Consider the following 17,910-nt stretch of genomic DNA (forward strand, 5'->3'; position numbering starts at 1 on the left):
GCAGGAGAACGAGCCGCAGCGCCGGTCCCGGCTGGGGGCGCGGGGGACGGTCGCCCCGATTGGCTGAGCGCGGGGGGCGGGCGCTCTGATTGGCTGCGGGGCGCGGCGGGCGGGGCGCGGGCGCGGGACGTAGCGCGGGGCTGCGGCGGGCGCTGCACCACTCGGGCCCCGGCGCGGACAGCGGAGGTGAGCGGGGTCCGCGTGCGCCGGGCGGGGCGGAGGCAGGGGGGGATGCGGCAGCGGCTGCGGCATCAGAAGCGGCATCAGAAGCAGCGGCTGCGGCATCAGCAGCAGCGGTACCGGCACCACCGGCCCCGGCGGCCGTGAGGCGCGCAGGCGCGCACGTGGCCGTGGCGGCGGCTGCTATGGCCGCCTGACCTTGAAGGCGGGCAGAGCCCCGCGCGGGGCAGCGCGGCCCGAGGGGAGACGTGCCCCGGGGGGTGGCCTTATCGCCCGGGGCGCTTATCGGGCGGGCTGCAGCCGGGCCCTGCCCGCGATACCGGCACCGCCCAGCCCCGAGCGGCCGCCGTGCTGAGCGCCTGTGGGGGTTTTTCTTTCTTTATCTTCTCTGTTTTTGAGCCACAGGGGGGTGTTGGCCGCTCGGGGCGAGCGGGGAAGGACATGGAGCGCCGGCTCTGCCCCGGGCGGGGGAGAGAAAGAGGGGCTGAGGGGGGGCTTTGGTGGGAGAAGGAATGGCTGAGGGGGCATTTGGTGGGAGAAGGAGGGGCTGAGGGGGGGCTTTGGTGGGAGAAGGAGGGGCTGAGGGGGGGCGGCTTTGGTGGGAGAAGGGGGGGCTGCTGAAAGAAGGGTGAGGGGTGGCTTGCTGGAGGGTGAAGGGGCTCAGGGGTCTCAGCGCTCCCAGGAGCATCCCTGGCAGGTGCAGTGCGTTTCCCTGGCTTTTCCCCTGGATTAGTTGGCCTGGCTTGTAGGACACCCCCGTGCATGCCCTGTTGTGCCCTGCTGCCAGGTGGGAGCCTGGGCCTCGGATTGTCTCTCAGAAAAGGCTTCTCAAAGCTGCTTGGGACTTTTGTCCATGAACTCTTGCCCTAAAAAAAAACGGGCGAAATGAGCGGATGGCTGTTATTAACCTTTGATCTCCAAATAAAACCTGCTTATGTTGCCGAGCTCCCAGTTGTAAAGCTAATCCACATGTGCCTGAAGACTAGTTCAAAGCCATTTTCTAGCAGCAACCTGAGGACATACTCAAGCTGTGTGTTCCTAGCCCAGTTTTGGGTCCCAGCCCAAGCCATCTTGTCACTTAACTTACAAAGGATTTTCTTTCAAGCATCTTTTTGGGAAGAAATGCTGAAGTGTATCAGTTAAATTTTGTTTCAGAGTAGCTTGCTGTCTAGAGAAATCAAAGCTATAAAAGTTGCTGAAATGCCTTTGGAGAGTAACTCCTGGCTATCCTGGAAGATTGTCCAATGCGGAAGTTGCCTTCATAAAGTGGAAAAGAATATAGCCATCAAGAAGGGACCTTGCAGTTGGAAGTGTTTTGGCAGGGTAGGAATCTGTGCTGCTTTGCCTCACAGCACTGTGCCACCTGCAGCTACCAGTCAGACTCTTGTCTCCATCCTGTCATTCAAATAGGAACCTCAGATATGTGGTGTCTGTTGCCATAGTTGAGCAAGTGCCCCTTGCCAGCCCTCCCTGCATGGAGGTGGCCCTACCATTAATAAGAACCCTGGCCGAAATTAGCTGTTTGAGACTGTACTCCTCACATATACGGACGGACACACGCACACACACACACCCTGCTACTCCTGATCCATGGAGCTCAGTAGGAGGAGGCAGTTTGTTCATCAGTATTAAACATCTGTTGTATCAAGCATATTTGCAGTGGAAGTACGTGAACTAGGTTGCATTCAAGGTTGATGGAGGTTGACCAACACTGTGACTTATGTAGAAGCATGTACATAAAATCCATGGGCAAGTGTTCCACTAGTCGCAGTGGCTGACCTTGGATGTCTTAGGTAGTGGCAGGGGACCAGTCTGACTTGACTTGTTTTGTTCTGAACTTCTAGGGCTTTGGTCAAGTTGGTGGGTGTTCTTCCAGAAGACGATGGACCATGCTAGAGCCGCAATCTCAAACTTGGTAATCTTCCTGTGCCATTTGTCTCTTGGTGGGTGATGATAAATGCAGAAGTAAAGTTCAACAACGTCCATGTCGGTAAGAGAGAAGACAATGAATCCAAAGCAGTGTTAGGTGCAGCTCTGTGCCTTGTGAGGCAGTTGTTGCTGTAGCTAGCAGGCCATGATAAGGCAATGGCTTAAGTGGTTCAGTGCTGGTGGAGTTATCTTTAACTGCTACAAGTTTCTCAAGAAGCTGGTAAGAAGCCGAGGGTGGGGGATCGGGGAGGGGGGACAACACAAGCCTTGAACAATGTCCCAGGAGGAAGTGCTGCTGAGGAAGCTGGTTAGATGCCTATCGGGACAATCAATGTATGTTCTATTATGTTACTTTGGTGGGGACAATTCAACTACAAGTCCAGCCTTTGAATGCAAGTGTGCTTTGAAACAAATGTGCTAGAGGAGGTAGCTCTCAGCTTGCTCAGCCAAGCCTGCTGGTCCCAGAGGGACTGAACTGTGAAATGACCTTAGGCTAGGACTGCAAATGGGATGGGCTTGGTCTCTGAAGAAGCATGGAGGATATGTGGGGTTGAGGCACGTCCTCTGCAAAGTGTGAGAGAAGCCAAGCTATCAAGCAGCTAAGCTGCATTGCCTTTTTAGAAATGAGCAACCAGCTACTTCACTGTGGGTTGTGTGGGCTGGAATAGAACTGCAGGTCTGAAATGACATTGGTTTAACGTATGATCAACCAAGATGTCTGATCTATTCACCTCCAGCCACTGACGTGTAGTTTGACGGTAAGCAGAGAACTGTGGATGAGCCACTGAGATTATAACAGGGCTTGGGTACTTGCCACCAGCTTCTTCTCCAGCACAGTAGTGAGGGCCTGCAGAACTGTTGCTCCCAGAACTATTCTTTTGGCCTTTTAGCCAGTCTCCTGCCTGTCCCCAGCACAACTGTGGCTGCAGGCAAGTTCAGCAGCTCTAATGAAAGCTCTAATGAAGGCTGAGTGGTTCTGCGTAGCGCCTGGCTATGCCTGGAATTCAGTTTAACTGTCTTTTAATCTGAGCGACTGCCTTGTTAACAGGCTGCTGTTCTGTGGGTGCTTGGATTGTGCCTTGCAGCTCTTTAGAAAAGCGGGCTTCGGGTTGGAAGCTGCTCTGCTTGGGTGCTGAAAATGACCTGTTGAGTGGTTCCAGTTGCTGTTGGACATGGGGGGGTATATCCTCAGCTTTCATGTTAGCTGAAGTAGCAGAATTTTCCCAAGATGTCTCTCTTCAGCCTAGCTGCTTTATAATACTCCTCAATATAATTTAAGAGTAGCCTGGGATAGTTTAGTACAAAATTATCTAGATGCTGAATGAGAGTATTTATGTCAGAATGGATGTGGCTCGAAGCCACAACCATGGAGAGGCTGCCTTCCCTTTCTTCTGCCCTGATCAAAATTCCCTTCTGCGCAAGTTGCACATGTTCGGGTCAGAGCAGTGCCCTCTTGATTAAGAACAGGAGTTTCTGGTTCAATCACCCTTTGCAGCGAGGTCACATGGGAAATGTCAATGCCATTGTCTGTGTCATATCTGTAACAGTCTCCAAGCTAGTCTCTTGACCAGCATGGCTCTGAACTTGTGCAGGGCAAACAGGTGCTAAATAGACCCTGGAGACCCTGAATAGGTCTGAGTCTGTCAGTTCAAAGCAATTGGACTGACTTGCTGGCAGCCAGATGCTTGGGCTGCACTAGAGCGTTTTCAGGTGAACAAGCTGTGTTTGGTTTGGAGCATAGGTGCAGCTGGCTACAAGGACTATGGACTGGTGTAGCAAACTCTTCCATCCACATGATTATCTTTCTACACAGCTTGGTGGTGAGCCAACGTCATACACACGCTTCAGTATTGCCCGGCAAACGGATGGAGACAACAGCCATGTGGAGATGAAGCTGTCTGCTGATGATGAGGAAGGAGGGGAGATTGGGAGACCAGAACACCTGCACACAAGCATGCCTCCTCCATGGAGAAACGGCAAGAACCTCTGCTTCCTAGTCATCACAGTTGTCCTCCTCCTTTTGATTGGTAAGAAAGGGTGGGATGCAACTTTGTGAAGTGGACTCTGATGTTGGGTATATGATGCAGTTAACATATGGATCTGTGTTGTTTCAGGAGATAATTAGAGGGCCTGGATCTAGGCTGCAGCCTCCTGTCACTAAGTCTGAGTATATCTGGCTCAGACTTATGGTACAGAATTGGCACAAAGAAGTGTGAGGCTTGATGGTGGAACTGTGACTTGCCTAACGTACAAACTGGTCCATGTGGCAAGTGTACTGTTTTCCCCTCGATTACGTCTTAGCAACTCTCTAGACACGAGTGAGTGTACCAGTGAAGCCTCTGGTGCTCATTTCTCAAGGGGTTTGCCACTGCCACTGACCTAAAGGAAGCATTCTTCTTGCCAAGTGGCAAGTTCCACAGCACAAGATCAGATTTACAGTGCACCTTAAAACATGCCAGCTCAGGCAAAATGTCAGGCAGCATATTCCTGTCCTTAGGTATGCCAGCTTACCAAAAATGGTGTGAGAACAGCGATGCATCTTAACCCTGAAGCTACTTTAAATGCACATGGAAGGCATGGGGCTTGTTTAATAATCTTTCTGCAGCACAAAAAAATACTTGTTCTGAACATAGGGTTTCTGATTGGCTACTTGAGTTTTCGTGGACGAATGCAGAAGGCTGGGAGGTGTCTGGATGGAACTGGCAAGTGTGAGATGACTCCTACTGCATCATACTTAATGGATGATGATGAAACTGAGGAAGAAGAGGTTCCTGGACCACCTGTCTTCTACTGGCCTGAACTCAGAGCCCTGTTTTCAAATAAGCTGTCAACTCAACATCTTGAGAGCAACTTGAGGTAATAGTTCTGGAAAGCTTATCTACAGCTGTGGGAGAGGCACAGCTCCTTTGGAGACTAAATACCTTAAAGATGTTGTGGGTTGGCATGTGGTTGAACATGGGCTTAAATGGCCCATCCAACATGGGTTTGCAGGCAGGAGCACTGCATTGCAACCTGGTGCTGTAACCTAAGCCATACATCTGTTACTTACAGGCAAAGAGCAAGTAAGTACTCTTTTGAAGCTGGCCAGAGTGACGATGAAACCACCGCCAGCTACATTCATAACCAATTCAACAGCTTCCTCATGGATCAAGTGTGGAACGATGAGCACTACATTAAGCTGCAGGTCAAAGGCAGGTATGTTAGTGAAGAAAAGAAGATCTCTTCCCTTACAGCATGTATATCTGTTGTCTTGAGCAAACACATGATTTCTGCTGAAAGCAGTGCTTATTTTGTGAACCAGTTATCCCTCTCCAAAGAAGTCTTTAATCTAACCAAGCAGTGGCAGCTCCTATATCTTCTCAGGCTTTCTAAAACCAGATGGTCTGATAGCAGCCCTCTGGATTTTTCCTGGGGTAGCTGCTTCCTCAAAGCATGCTTAGGAAGTGGAGAGAAAGCAAGCAAGTAAAAACTCCATGGAAGGGCAGATTCTGTGTCTAAAATGGCTAGTGCGGGCAACTGTCTTGTTGCCCAAGCAAGTGTTGCACACTGGGCAGCGGCTCCTGTAGTAGATGCTCAAGAGGGCATCAACAGGGGATTGTATTGTCTGGTAGATCATACCCTTGTATCTTACTTGCTCCTTCGTGTCAGGAGGAATTAGTTTGCTTAGCTCTTCTCAGGAAGGGACTAAGACTTGGAAGCACAGATTCTTACTGCTTCTTGTCTTAGAAAGTAGCCTTCATTCATGTTTCTGAACAGCCCCAGAGGTTCTTGCATGACTAGACTGGGATGGGTCTGCCTGTTTCAGGCCCTATGCTGACTTGGTCAGAATTGTTGGCACAGACTGAAATATGGGAGCTATTAAATATGGAGTTTACGTATGAAAGAACATAATGCTATCTCATTACATTCAACAGTACCAACAACAAAGTGTCTATTCTGGAAGATGATAAAGAGGAGGAACTGGAGAGTCCCAGTGCGTACGTGGCATACAGCAAGAATGGCACAGTTGTTGTAAGTGACTTTGGGAAGATCCTGGAAATGTGCTTGCACACTTACCAGGTGGCAATGTCCAAAATATGTACCTTCAAGATAGGGAGTGTACAAAGGCTTCCCCAGTTAGAGAACTCGGGGTCGGGGGGGAATGGTGCTGGTAGCAAGATTGGGCCCACGTAGTTTTATTACTTCAAGATGCTGAGTAGCTGTTTAAACTTCTCTGCTGGGATCCGGACAGGAACCTTGACATAAGTATTACTCCAAAAGGCACATTGCATGCGATCAGAGTCTACGTTGTTGAGCTTGAACTCCCTACTGTTAACAGGAGTCACTGTTAACTGTGACTCCGTCAGCTGTTTCAAGTGTCTTACTGATGTAGGACTCCTGTATTTATAACCAGCGTGTCTGTTCCAGGGCAGACCAGTCTATGTGAACTATGGACGGAAAGATGATTTTCAGAAGATACAGGGTGTTTCACTGAATGAAACAATAATCATCTTCAGAGCTGGAAAAATAACCCTTGCTGAGAAGGTAAGCAGTCTGTGCCCCAAAGCTTGGCCAAACTCGGCAGTAGAAAGCTGTGCTTCCTTCCGTTGAAGGCACACCTCTGTGCCTCAGCTCATGTCTCTAGAACTCATGTATGTAGGTTTGACCCAGCAGGTCTGGTCTTGCTTGTTTGCACTAAGCTTCCATGTGCAGGTCTGGACAGCAAGACTAAACAGAGCTGGTTACCGTTCACAGCGGCATTCTTGGCCTCTGGCAGTCTGACTGGGACAGACAAGCAGCTGGAGTGATGGAGCTGAGAGGCAGCCTGAGGGCCACAGGGTGCAGAGCTGGCTGGTGTGGCTAGATGTAGTAGCAGGGCTGCTAGAAGCAGAACAACCTTGCCTCCAGGACACCTCCTGCTACTGTAGCCAAATGCTTTCAAAGCTTGGCTGCAGTTGTCTCGCTTGGACCCTTGTTGACTGTTCACTCAGACCAAGTGAAGGTGCTGGCACTGCAGGCCCAATCAACTGCCTTGTGTGTTGCTGTAATGTTTCCTATGTAGAGAGTAGAACCAAACAGCCAAGTGGCCTGAAGGATCCAAGTCCTCTGTCCTGCCTGTTCTAGGTCTGACCCAGAGCTGCCTCTCAGCTGGGTGCTCCTGGGGAGGCTGGGCCATAGGACTCTTTCCAGCCAGACGCTGCCTGTCTGTGTGCATCACAGATGCATGCACAGCTGAAAAGTGCTTCTGCAATGAGTGCTCACTGGTTCTCCAGTTCTTTTCCTACTTTTCAAACTGGTGTCTGGCCTTGCACAAGAGTGTTTGTTCTAGTGGCATGTTGAAGACAGCTGTGTTGTAGGTGTATTAAACAAGGACTTGATTGGGCCACTCTGCCTCCATTCTCCATGTGAAGATGAGCGTGCAGTGGCTGCTTATCTTATCTTCATGGTAACCTGATCTTAGGAAAACAGATGGAGCATAATCAAAATGAAATAACATCTTTCTTCTAAGCTGCTCTGAGGAGCGAATATGAGCTGAAGGAATCATAGGGTGAGACACTAACCATGGAGTGCCCTAACTGTTGAAAAGGGTGTTGAAAAGGGTGTTAGACGCTGCCTGGAGTAGGACTGAACTACTAGTATTCAGCTTCCTTGTGTATCTGTCACTGTCAGGTAGCTGCTCAAATCTAATGTGGAGCTGGGCATTGAGGAGCACACCCCCTCACACCATTACTCCATGTACTTGCCTTAACTCCCCTTGCTTGCAATGCAAATGTGCAGTTAACATTACTTTTTGCTTCAGGTTGCAAATGCCCAAGAGGCAGGAGCAGTTGGTGCCCTGATGTACCTGGACCCCTCTGATTACAAGAACACAGACAACCTTGTCCCCTTTGCACATGTGAGTATGTGATTGTGCAGCAGTACCTCTGCAGGCCTCTTGTGTAGGTGGTAGTTGTTGGGCTCCTCTGAGACATGGGGACTCCTTGCTTTTCACAGGCTCACCTTGGAACTGGAGACCCATTCACCCCAGGCTTCCCTTCTTTCAACCACACCCAGTTCCCACCAGTGGAATCTTCTGGACTGCCTCGCATTGCTGTTCAGACCATCTCAAGCAGAGCAGTACGCAGGCTGTTCAGGTAACTGTTTGTTGTGGCTTGCAAGCTAGGCTGCTGTTGCTCTCTTGCTCGGATGAGGATGGTTTTGAGTTGCTGTGAGTGCAGGGAGCTCTCTGCTGCTCTCTGCTGCCTATCGCAGGGAGCACTGGAACTGTCAGAGAAATGTCAGTTATGTCCGTGTCTTATATCTTAAACGCTGATCTTAATCTAATGTTGGATTCCTCTTGGCCTCTGTGTCCCACCTCTACCTGTGTAGTTGGTGAGACAGGACTGTGAGGTGTTTCCTGAGCAGGCCCTGAACAAGGCTGCACCTGCAGTTGCAGGTTTGCTTTTTTCACATGATAGCTAAACGACATCAGAGCTGGTTAATGAGTTTAAAGAATCTCTCTTTTTCCCTCAGCAAAATGGATGGAGAGGAATGCCTTCAGGACTGGAAGGGTGGAGTCATAGGATGTAAGGTGATGGTGAAGAACACAAGCAAGATGACAGTGAAACTGAGTGTGAACAACATTATGACGGACAGGAAGATTTTGAACATCTTTGGTGCTATCAAGGGGTTCGAAGAACCAGGTAACAGCAACTGCCTTGTGGCTCAGTCTTTCGGGGAACCCTTCCTCTTCTCGATCATTAGAACATGATAGCTGCCCCCAGACAGACAACCACTTCCTAAGCAGAACCAAGACCCTTCCCGATGGCTTAAGGGAAAATCCATACTGCACTGCCAGGGAAAGGCTAAACAAAAGCAAGCAGTGTGCCAGGGGTCAGACTCCGTATTCTTTTTCCTAGTACAGAAGCTCAAAGCTGTTTTTCTGGTAAGTGCTGTTTGCAACCTGAAGCTTGCAGCTGAGATCTTGATGTATTCTTTATAGATCGGTATGTTGTGATTGGAGCCCAGAGAGACTCCTGGGGCCCAGGAGCAGCCAAGGCTGGTGTGGGAACAGCCATGTTGTTGGAACTTGCCCGTGTGATTTCAGAGATGGTGAAAAAAGGTAAATATGTACAAAAGCATGGGGGTGGGAGGTGATACAGGTGTAGCTCTCTGTGTGTTAACATTGGAGAGACTAGTTGCAAAATAACCCTTTGGGACGGCATAGGGAATCTGACAAGACTTCCTGAGAAGCTATTATTTGTCCAACATGGGCAAATCTGCAGTGAACACTCATTTCCAAGGGACTGCCTGCTTGTATCTAGTATGGCTTGAATGCAAGAATGTCCTTGAATAACACATAGTGCAAACCTCAGACCTGAGCTGTGTATTGGACAGCTGCTGGAGCAGTGGGGACTGCATTTACTGTGAGTGCTCTTGGTCTCCAGGATTAATTTTGGGCTCAGGCAGCTAAACAAAATGGGGGAAGTGCAGACAGTGTGTTTTTCCTACACAGCTCTGCAGCGTGGAAGGACAGAGTGCAGTGTCTGTGCAGCCACTAGTGGGCATGTTTGTCTGCAGCAGCCAAAATGCTTCAGCTCTGTCTGAAGAGCAGGCAATTAATCAACTCGGGCTCTCTGTCCTTATCCCCATCGACATGTGGGAAGCGCAGACATCTTGGTCTCTCTCTCTCTTTGCAGATGGCTACAAACCAAGGCGTAGCATCATCTTCGCTAGCTGGAGTGCGGGAGATTACGGAGCTGTGGGTGCTACTGAATGGCTGGAGGTAGGTACTGCTTCTTTGATAGGCTTCTGCATGATGATTACGCAGTTGTGATTTCCTGTCCTGTGGGTTAAACGTCCTGGTGTTCTACTGCTACTGCTCATCTTAAAATGCTTGTTTCGTTTCAGGGGTATTCTGCCTTGCTGCATGCCAAAGTCTTCACCTACATTAACTTGGATGCTGCAGTCCTAGGTAACCTGCTGGTTTTGAGTTTCTTGAAACTGAATGGGAACAGAATAGTCTCCAGGAATAGGGCCTGTGTCAGGGGTTGATGCTGGGTGTTCTCGTTGTTGAAGCTGGGAGTGTGCTGCAGCCTAATCCAGGAGGCAGCTCTGCTAGGTCCCAGTAGATTGTCCTGTGTCTGGCGATCCTTTGGTAACAAGTTGTTGCTCAGCCTTGGGGCTAAGCAGGTCAGCAGTAGCAGTTAATTCTGCCAGCATGTTAAACGCCCTTTCTTTTTTTGCAGGCTCCAACCACATGAAGATTTCTGCCAGCCCATTGCTGTACACCTTACTGGAGAGAACAATGAAGGGGGTGAGTTGAAGGGTTCAAATCAAGGTGACTATGGTTCTAAGAAGGAACTGAAAGCAACCGGGGTTGTGCTGGGTCACTTTAACCCGCTGGCACCTCTTGAGGAGAAAGCCCCATTTAGGAGAAAGGGCTGAGATCTTCTGGAGGGCCCTGTCTGAAGTTAGCTGGGCTCTGGGAATTGCACTTCACGCATGCAGAGTCTAAAATTGGCAAATGCCACAGTTCAATGGGAGGCGAATGCATGTCCCACATGAATTATGCCTGTGTGGAGAAAGGTCAAGGGAGCACCCCCAACTTCAGCATCTGCATGGTAATGCAAGCTCCAGGACAGACCTAGAAGCCCAAGTAGAGGTCAAAACAGGTGCACTGATTGTCGTATCTGTGCAGGTGAAGGACCCAGCAAAGGATTTGGGAAGCCTATATGACAGAGTTGGCTCCAACTGGGTAAAAACAATGTAAGTATTGTTATCCTGCTGTTCAGGAAAGAATCTCCATGAGGGAACAAACTAAATGACTTTTGCTCTTTGTGCTGGAGTGTCGTACCGCTGCCTGGGGCGGGCTCTACCCGCTGCAATGGGTTCAGGCAAGTGTGAACAGCACAACACTAGCTGTGCCTAGTGCTGTCCCAAGCTGCCTGTAGGCAGCTCAGACACCTTTTTGCAGGGCAAGAGCAGCCTTGTACAAAGACTGGTGGCCAGAAATGGACAAGCAGCCCTCTGCACTTGGCTGGGACTCCTTGCCAAAACCAGTCCTGTCTAGACAGGGTAGTCCATTTACCTCAGAGCTTCAGCTGTATGGCTTGTAGCTTTTCTCCTGGAATGTACCAACTAGTTGGCAACTACTCTATTTGGTTTTTGCAGTGTTCCCCTTGGTCTGGATAATGCAGCATTCCCTTTCCTGGCCTACTCGGGCATCCCAGTGGTTTCCTTTGGCTTCTGCAATGTAAGTGTTGTCTGCTTACCTGGGGTACTCATTCCATGGAAAGTGCTGTAAGGATATTTGCTCTCCAGGATGGCAGAGCACAAGGTGCTGTCCCAAGCTCACTGTTCATGCAGGAGCCTCTGTGAGGGAGGAGGTGCAGCCTCTGCACCTCCTGGCTGTGGCAGTACTTGCCGTGAAGGCTGCTCCTGGGGCATGGTTTGCCTGCTGTCTCAGAACACTCATGTTCTTGTTGGGAGAGGGGGCATTCGCTCTTCTGGAGTCTCAGATGTCAGTGATTCAGAAGCTAAAAGCACTAAAAAGATGTCAAGTTACTGTTGCTTCAGTGAAAGACTGTACAACAGGCTGCTGGTCAGCAACCACAGCGCATTGCAGAAGCCGTACTATTGGCCAGAACAAATGTGACCATTAAGATCTGCTTCTGCAGCTTGGGGCTGGCAAAAATGGTATCGGCCAAGCAGCCTGCTCTATTACTGCAGGCGTGCAGCTGGGAGCCTTTCTGATAACAGTTTCCTAAGCTTATGAATTCTTAGTATTTTTAATGTCAGACGTTCCACAAAACCCCTTAATTTGTCCTGCCAAGAAGGGTTAGAGGGTGCTGCCAACACAAACCGAAGTGGGTGCTGGGGTTTGCCCTCCTGTGCTTATGCAGTGAACTCTGAGGAGGAAAAGGTCTGTGTGTCTTTGGGTCTAACAAAGTAGCAGAGCATCCTGCTGATAGCTGGAAATGAGGGATGAGATGCAGGACCTCCTTTCCTTTTCCTTGTGCTTTGAAGTTTGACCACTCGAGTCTCGCTACTTAGCAGTACAAGGAGAAGGGATGTGGTGGCAGTAGCAGGCAAACCATGATGGAAGGTGAAAAATCCAGCCAGGAGAAGCACTCTTGCCTAACATCAATGCCTTCGTTCTTGCAGAAAGATGAGGAATATGCGTTCTTGGGCACTACTGAGGACACTGTGGATAACCTGAAGAAAACTGAGAAATTGTATGATCTTATGTATGCTGCTGCACAAGTTGCTGGACACATAGCTCTCAGGCTGACCCACGATCATGAGCTCTTCCTGGACTTCGAGAGATACAGCGAAGAATTGCTATTGTTCCAGGAGAAGTTTTTACCCTATTATCGGGATTTGAAGGTAATGGTTCCAAGTGCACTGAATCCCTGTAGACTGTTATGGAGCCATGTGCTAATAAGACTCTGCTGCTGTTGGATACAACAGGGTGGACATCACCTTCCTTTAGGTGTGAGTGTGTAGCCAGATATAACCAGAATTTATGTTCTCTTATAGAGAAGAGCAGGCATAGTAGCTGTGGTAGACAGATTTAGCTAATCTGGCTGTGGGGAGCTCTTGAGGAAGTAGATGTGGATGGGTTTTTTTTTTTTGCCTCCTTATCATTCACAGCAGATGTAACTTTGCATCTGATTTGCACCTCTGCTGAAAGCCTACAAGAAACTGGGTGGGGAGAGATGTCACTGAGCCCAGTGACCTCAGAAGAGCCTGCTAGGAACTTGCTCTGCTACTTGGTTAAACTGGCAAAAAAAAACTCAACACTTTCTCTTGGTAAGAGAGCAGCAAAAGAAGAAAATCAGGTTTGCTAACAACTCCTCCCTCACAGGCGCTGGGGCTGACTTTGGACTGGCTGTTTTTTGCCCGTGGTGACTTCCGGCGAGCTACAGAAGCACTGAGCGGAGACATTGCGAACAGTGACAGGGAAAACAAGATCATCCGCAGATCCTTGAATGACAGGATCATGAAGGTGGGTATTTACAACTGATGTTCCTTTAATCATGAAGGAAGAGAGTGCTGGCTGGGATGGGCCTCTTCCTTTGGAGCCGTGGGTACTACAGACCAGCATCTCTTCCATTTGCATAGTGTCAACATAATTTGGTTCTGTGCTTGGCATCGGGAGAGGGTCTGCCCTTGCAGAGCTGCTGTGGGGTAGGGCTGGGTGTGGATCAGAGGCTGGGGGCCCCTGACGGGGCAGGAAAAAAACTTTCTGAGTATAACCCTGAATTTGCACCTCTACTCTAGGTGGAGTATGACTTCCTCTCCCCATACGTCTCACCAAAAGATACTCCCTTTCGCCACATCTTCTTCGGCAGAGGCTCACATACCCTGCAGAGTCTGCTGGAGAACCTGCAACTGCTGAAAACCAACCCAGACAGTGTGGACATAAGCATACTGAAAGAGCAGCTGGCACTGGCAACCTGGACCATAAAAGGGGCTGCCAATGCCTTGGGAGGTGATATCTGGAATACAGACAATGAATTCTAGACATGGCAAACACCTATTTAAGGTACAGGGTTAGGGAAACCCACTCCCTAACATGGCATTATTTTTCTGTAGAGTTTCTGGCAACAAATCTTTTTTGACCAAAGTTGAGCATAAAATTTAGATCTCACCTTGACAAATTCACAGGAGGCAGTTTTAAAGCAAGTACTAAGATGACCATGGAATCTCCTCTGACCAGGCTCCCATCTGACCACAGTCCAGATCGGTCACATACAGCTGCCTGTGGGGCTTGCTCTCCAGTGTACTTGAAAACTAACAGCTCAGGTGACTCCTGAACTGGTATCTCAAGTGAGGAGGTACCTCATCTATTTAGGGTTTTAGTTGTTGTCACCCTAAACCTAGTGACAAAACAGGGAATGGATTCCTTTTAACACTTGTAATGAGGATCCCTTCTCTGTCAGGGAGCTGCAGAGACCAACCTGTAGTTCAAGAATAAAATGACGAAGTAATAGCCTGCAAGTGCTGGATTATCAGCAAGCTCTGAAGTGCCCGGCTTGCCTTTACTCGACAGCAGGGTCCCAGTGACATCTTGGAGGCTTGCTTCTGCTGAGGCGGGTCTTGAATATGCAGAGAAAATGACCCAAAGATTATCTTATGCCCCTCTTCCCATATATCCTTAGCTGGCACCTCAGCAAGTCCTGTGGCATTGAGAAATGGCTCTAGACTGTCACTTCAGACCTTGCTGCTCTGCGGCCTTTTGTGAAATCGAGTCTCTTGCTGGCCAAACCCTGTTAGACTGGTGCCATTTTGCAGGATGGCTCTTGTTTGGCACAGAGATATTTATTTGTTTATTTATTTATCAGTGACAGCGTTCACTATAAATGGTGTGGTTTTTTTATAGAAGATAATTATCGGAAGCAGTGCCTTCCATAATTATGACAGTTATACTGTCGTTTTTGAATAAAGCAGCATCTGCTATTACAATCAAACATGATACTGGAACTTTGCATTTAAAATAATCTAACCAGGCCCCTCCAAAAAACTGTTTTTGAAAACTAGCAATTAAGCTTTCTGTGGCAAAAACACCCCCTTGGAAGAAACTTGGGAGATGTAAACCTAGTAGCAAGTCTCTGGGTTGTGCTCCAAAGTGATCCTTGAAATGCTGAAAACCTGGGTGGAAACTCAAAATACTAGAAATTTCCTGCGGTGTCCATGCTCCTCCTCTGTGGGCTTCAGACTCCCTCTTTACCCCCCTTTGTGGATGCTGTGTGCTCTCATGGGGAGCACGGCTTCCTTCCTGGCCCCGGTGCTGGTGGAGGTCGCTGTGGAGCTCTCGCTCCACCCGCAGCAAGACAAACAAACTTCGTGTACCTCAGATTAGGCATTGGCCCAATTTTTAAATGGCAGCTTCCTGCAAACTTCCAGTACCTTATGTATCATGAAATCTAACTGACATTATCGGGGGCAGTGTCTTCCATAATGTGTAAAGAACAAGGTAGTTTTTGCCTACCACAGTGTTATATCGGAGGCAGTGACCTCCATATGTTGCACTATGGGTGTACGTAATTATCGGGGACAGTGTTTCCCATAATTGTTCTATGCTTATCATGCAATGTCATCTGCGAAGCTTGATGGTTAGTATCTAACATGGATCAATTTCCTGCAGTCCTATTTTTTCACTCTCCTGTGGTGATGCTGATACAAATTTCAGTCTGTTATATACTTCCCTAGGCTCTGCCTTCTCCATAGGCTGAACTGTTTCAAATAGCTGTGCTGTCTTGAAGTGACCTCCTGCCTCCAGTCACAGGACTGGTGCTTGAATGTTTAGTGGGAACTAGACTAGTTAGACTGTGTGCTCTGTGATTTAGTAAACTTCCTTCAAATAAGTTACAAAGACATGGGCAAGAAAAGGTGAATGTAGCCTCAGGGCTCACTGTCTATAGTGCTCTGGTCACTGCTCTAAGATCGGGGTGTCTGTACTAGTGAAGAGGCTGGCCTGCTTTGGCACTGGGCTGCTGCTAGTGTGCCTGCATGGGGAGCTGCTTGCTCCCCAGGTCTTGCTGGAAACTCCAGTCTTGCCTCTTGGGTGTTGTGTGGAGGGGGGGGCAGAAATGAGTGGCACCTTTCTTATGGTGCCCCTCTGTTCCCTCACCTGAAGCTGAACGCTGCTGCGCTCTGACACCTGTGAAACTGCTGCCTGTTTCCAAAAAGCAGCTGTATCTGGGTGTCACCAGCAGTGTACTCAGCAAAGAGATTATCTGGCATTTAAAACTAAACTTGAGCAAGTGACCTGAGCCCTGGCAGCAGTCCTTGAGGGAAAGAATATTGTTCAGATGGTGCAGAGACCTGGGCCTCCACAAGAAATGGGCAAGGATGAGCTCCCAGCCTAGTTACTGAGCTCAGTGCTTGCCAACTTGAAGGGCTGGATTTTCATCGGTCTTTCTAGAAGCCCGGTGCCCAGGCTTGTGTGACTCCTTGATTTTCCTTAACTATCCTGCTGTCGGAGGCATGTGTACAGCCCTGTCTGTGTTACTGTTTCCTAGGGACACTTCCCTGGATGGCATTTAAGAGCTGCTATCTGGGAGTCCTCACTGTAGTGTTTGCATGCATCTTGATGTCAAACTTAATCATGCGCTTTATAGCCAGCAGAGAAAGACAAAGCCTGTCTCCTGGCTAGGCAGCACAACTATGACTACTGGGATGTTGGGATGCCTTGCTCCATGCTGGCATCTGACTGGTGTGGGGTGCTAAACTATGTTTCTGGGTTACCTGCTGTCTGCTTAAATAAAGTTTGAAAGCTTGAACACCCAACTTCTCTGGTGGATTCTTGCAAAGTGGCGATGCTGTTGTGGCTACAGGTGAGCTCCTGCAGCTCGAGACAAGTTGCTGTCCTGCCCTGTCGGGGCTGGTCACGGGCAGCTCCACTGCCACCTTGTTGGCCTGCAGTGTGTGTCCAGACTTCACCATGCTGCCCCAGTCAGTCCTGCCTCACCACAGGCAACTGGGACGAGGGCTCTGGCCACCCCTCTCCTTTCAAGGCTGGGTTCTGTGTGCTGTCTCTCAGTCACTGCACTGATGCTAAAGGAGAGTGTGGTATTGGGGTTGGGAGGAGAATGAGATGTCAGACTTCCCACCACCTGTGTCTTTGCAGGTCTCTGCTGGTGCGAAGGGTGCTGGGCAGGGCTGTGGGTGGTGGCATCTGTGTCCTAGGAAGCCAGAGCTGTCCACTGCCTGCCTCATCCCCTGGGTCGAGGTGCAGAAGGGCACTTGATGGAGCCCTAGAGAGCCCTGGCTAGAGGGGAGCTGCATCCCAGCCCCGGTGCCCTGCTCGGGTGAGACTGTGCTGATTGGAGGCTTTGCACTTTAAATGTGCTTGGGTTTTCTCTGCTGCCTTCCCCCATCCCTGTGGCAGTCTCGCCACCTGCTTTACAAACTCGATCTTGTGAAGATGCATCGTTTGCACTTGGGAGGCACCTTCTCCAAGAGTCCTGTGCACTCTAAGGCTGTCCTGGCTTAGCTCTGGTCTCACCTCTTCTACCAGGAATGTTCTACTTGCTTTCCCCCATCTCCCTGGCCATGCTTGGCAGGGCTCCTCTCCCTGCAGGGGCTGTGCAGAGCACCTTGATGGGCAGGGCTGAGGCTGTGTGGAGCTCTGCTGCGGCCAGGCAGAGCCAGCCCCGCCGGGCAAGCAGGAAGGGGGGATGTATCCTAGGATGACTGGAGGAATGGAGCACCCCTGCTATGAGGGCAGGCGGGGAGAGTTGGGGTCGTTGAGCCTGGAGAAGGGGAGACCTTATAGCTGCTTTCCTGTACCTAAAGGGGCCTACAAGAAAGCTGGGGAGGGGGTTTTGACAAGGGCATGGAATGACCAGACCATGGGGAATAGCTTTAAATTGAAAGAGGGAAGGCTTGGATTAGACCTGAGGAAGAAGTTCTTCCGATGAGGGTGGTGAGGCACAGGTTGCCCAGGGAAGGTGTGGATGCCCCTCGCTAGAGGTGTCCAAGGCCGGGTTGGATGGGGCTCTGAGCAGCCCGGTCTGGTGGGAGGTGTCCCGTGGCAGCGGGGTTGGAACCGGGTGGGCTTTAAGATCCTTCCTACGTCAACCCCCTACATGGTTTCAGGAACCAGGGGTGCCGCTGGCCAGCGCAGGTCCCGCCCGCTCCCGCCGCGGTGTCCGCCTGTCCATCCCCGCCCCCGCCGTTACGTAAAGAGGCTGCGCGGCGCCTTTAAGAGCGGGGCCGGGAGCGGCGGCGCCGGCGCTGCGGCGGCTCGGGGGGGCGGCCCCGGGGCGGCTCCCCCAGCGACCATCCAGGGGCAGGGGGCGAGCGGGGCCCCGGAGGGCGGGGGGCTGAGCC

General features: G+C 50.2%; 1 protein-coding gene across 2 annotated transcripts; it reads left to right on the forward strand.

The window, feature by feature from the left end:
• The first annotated feature begins 100 nt into the window (after nucleotides 1–100).
• TFRC (transferrin receptor) lies at nucleotides 101–16,067 on the forward strand. Of its 2 annotated transcripts, XM_054074315.1 has the most exons (19): nucleotides 101–186; nucleotides 2,025–2,095; nucleotides 3,923–4,136; nucleotides 4,743–4,965; nucleotides 5,161–5,304; nucleotides 6,024–6,120; nucleotides 6,517–6,633; nucleotides 7,889–7,984; nucleotides 8,083–8,222; nucleotides 8,602–8,771; nucleotides 9,071–9,190; nucleotides 9,768–9,853; nucleotides 9,979–10,042; nucleotides 10,317–10,384; nucleotides 10,769–10,836; nucleotides 11,242–11,323; nucleotides 12,235–12,456; nucleotides 12,938–13,078; nucleotides 13,354–16,067. In XM_054074315.1, the coding sequence occupies exons 2-19, from the start codon at nucleotides 2,063–2,065 to the stop codon at nucleotides 13,594–13,596; spliced, it is 2,328 nt and encodes a 775-aa protein (XP_053930290.1). In that variant the 5' UTR covers nucleotides 101–186; nucleotides 2,025–2,062; the 3' UTR covers nucleotides 13,597–16,067. The 2 variants fall into 2 exon arrangements, with proteins under 2 accessions (XP_053930290.1, XP_053930291.1); XM_054074316.1 differs by lacking the exon at nucleotides 101–186 and having other exon boundaries at nucleotides 2,032–2,170.
• Nucleotides 16,068–17,910: the final 1,843 nt, after the last annotated feature.

This window comes from Cuculus canorus, chromosome 9, assembly GCF_017976375.1.
Source record: "Cuculus canorus isolate bCucCan1 chromosome 9, bCucCan1.pri, whole genome shotgun sequence".
In the NCBI taxonomy this organism is placed as follows: Eukaryota; Metazoa; Chordata; class Aves; order Cuculiformes; family Cuculidae; genus Cuculus; species Cuculus canorus.

Bases quoted from the DNA above. Each gene is read 5' to 3' on its own strand.
- TFRC (XM_054074315.1), top strand. From the start codon at position 2,063: ATGGACCATGCTAGAGCCGCAATCTCAAACTTG. The intron at 5,305-6,023 runs GTATGTTAGTGA...TACATTCAACAG, and splicing joins AAGCTGCAGGTCAAAGGCAG to TACCAACAACAAAGTGTCTA. The intron at 9,854-9,978 runs GTAGGTACTGCT...GTTTCGTTTCAG, and splicing joins GTGCTACTGAATGGCTGGAG to GGGTATTCTGCCTTGCTGCA.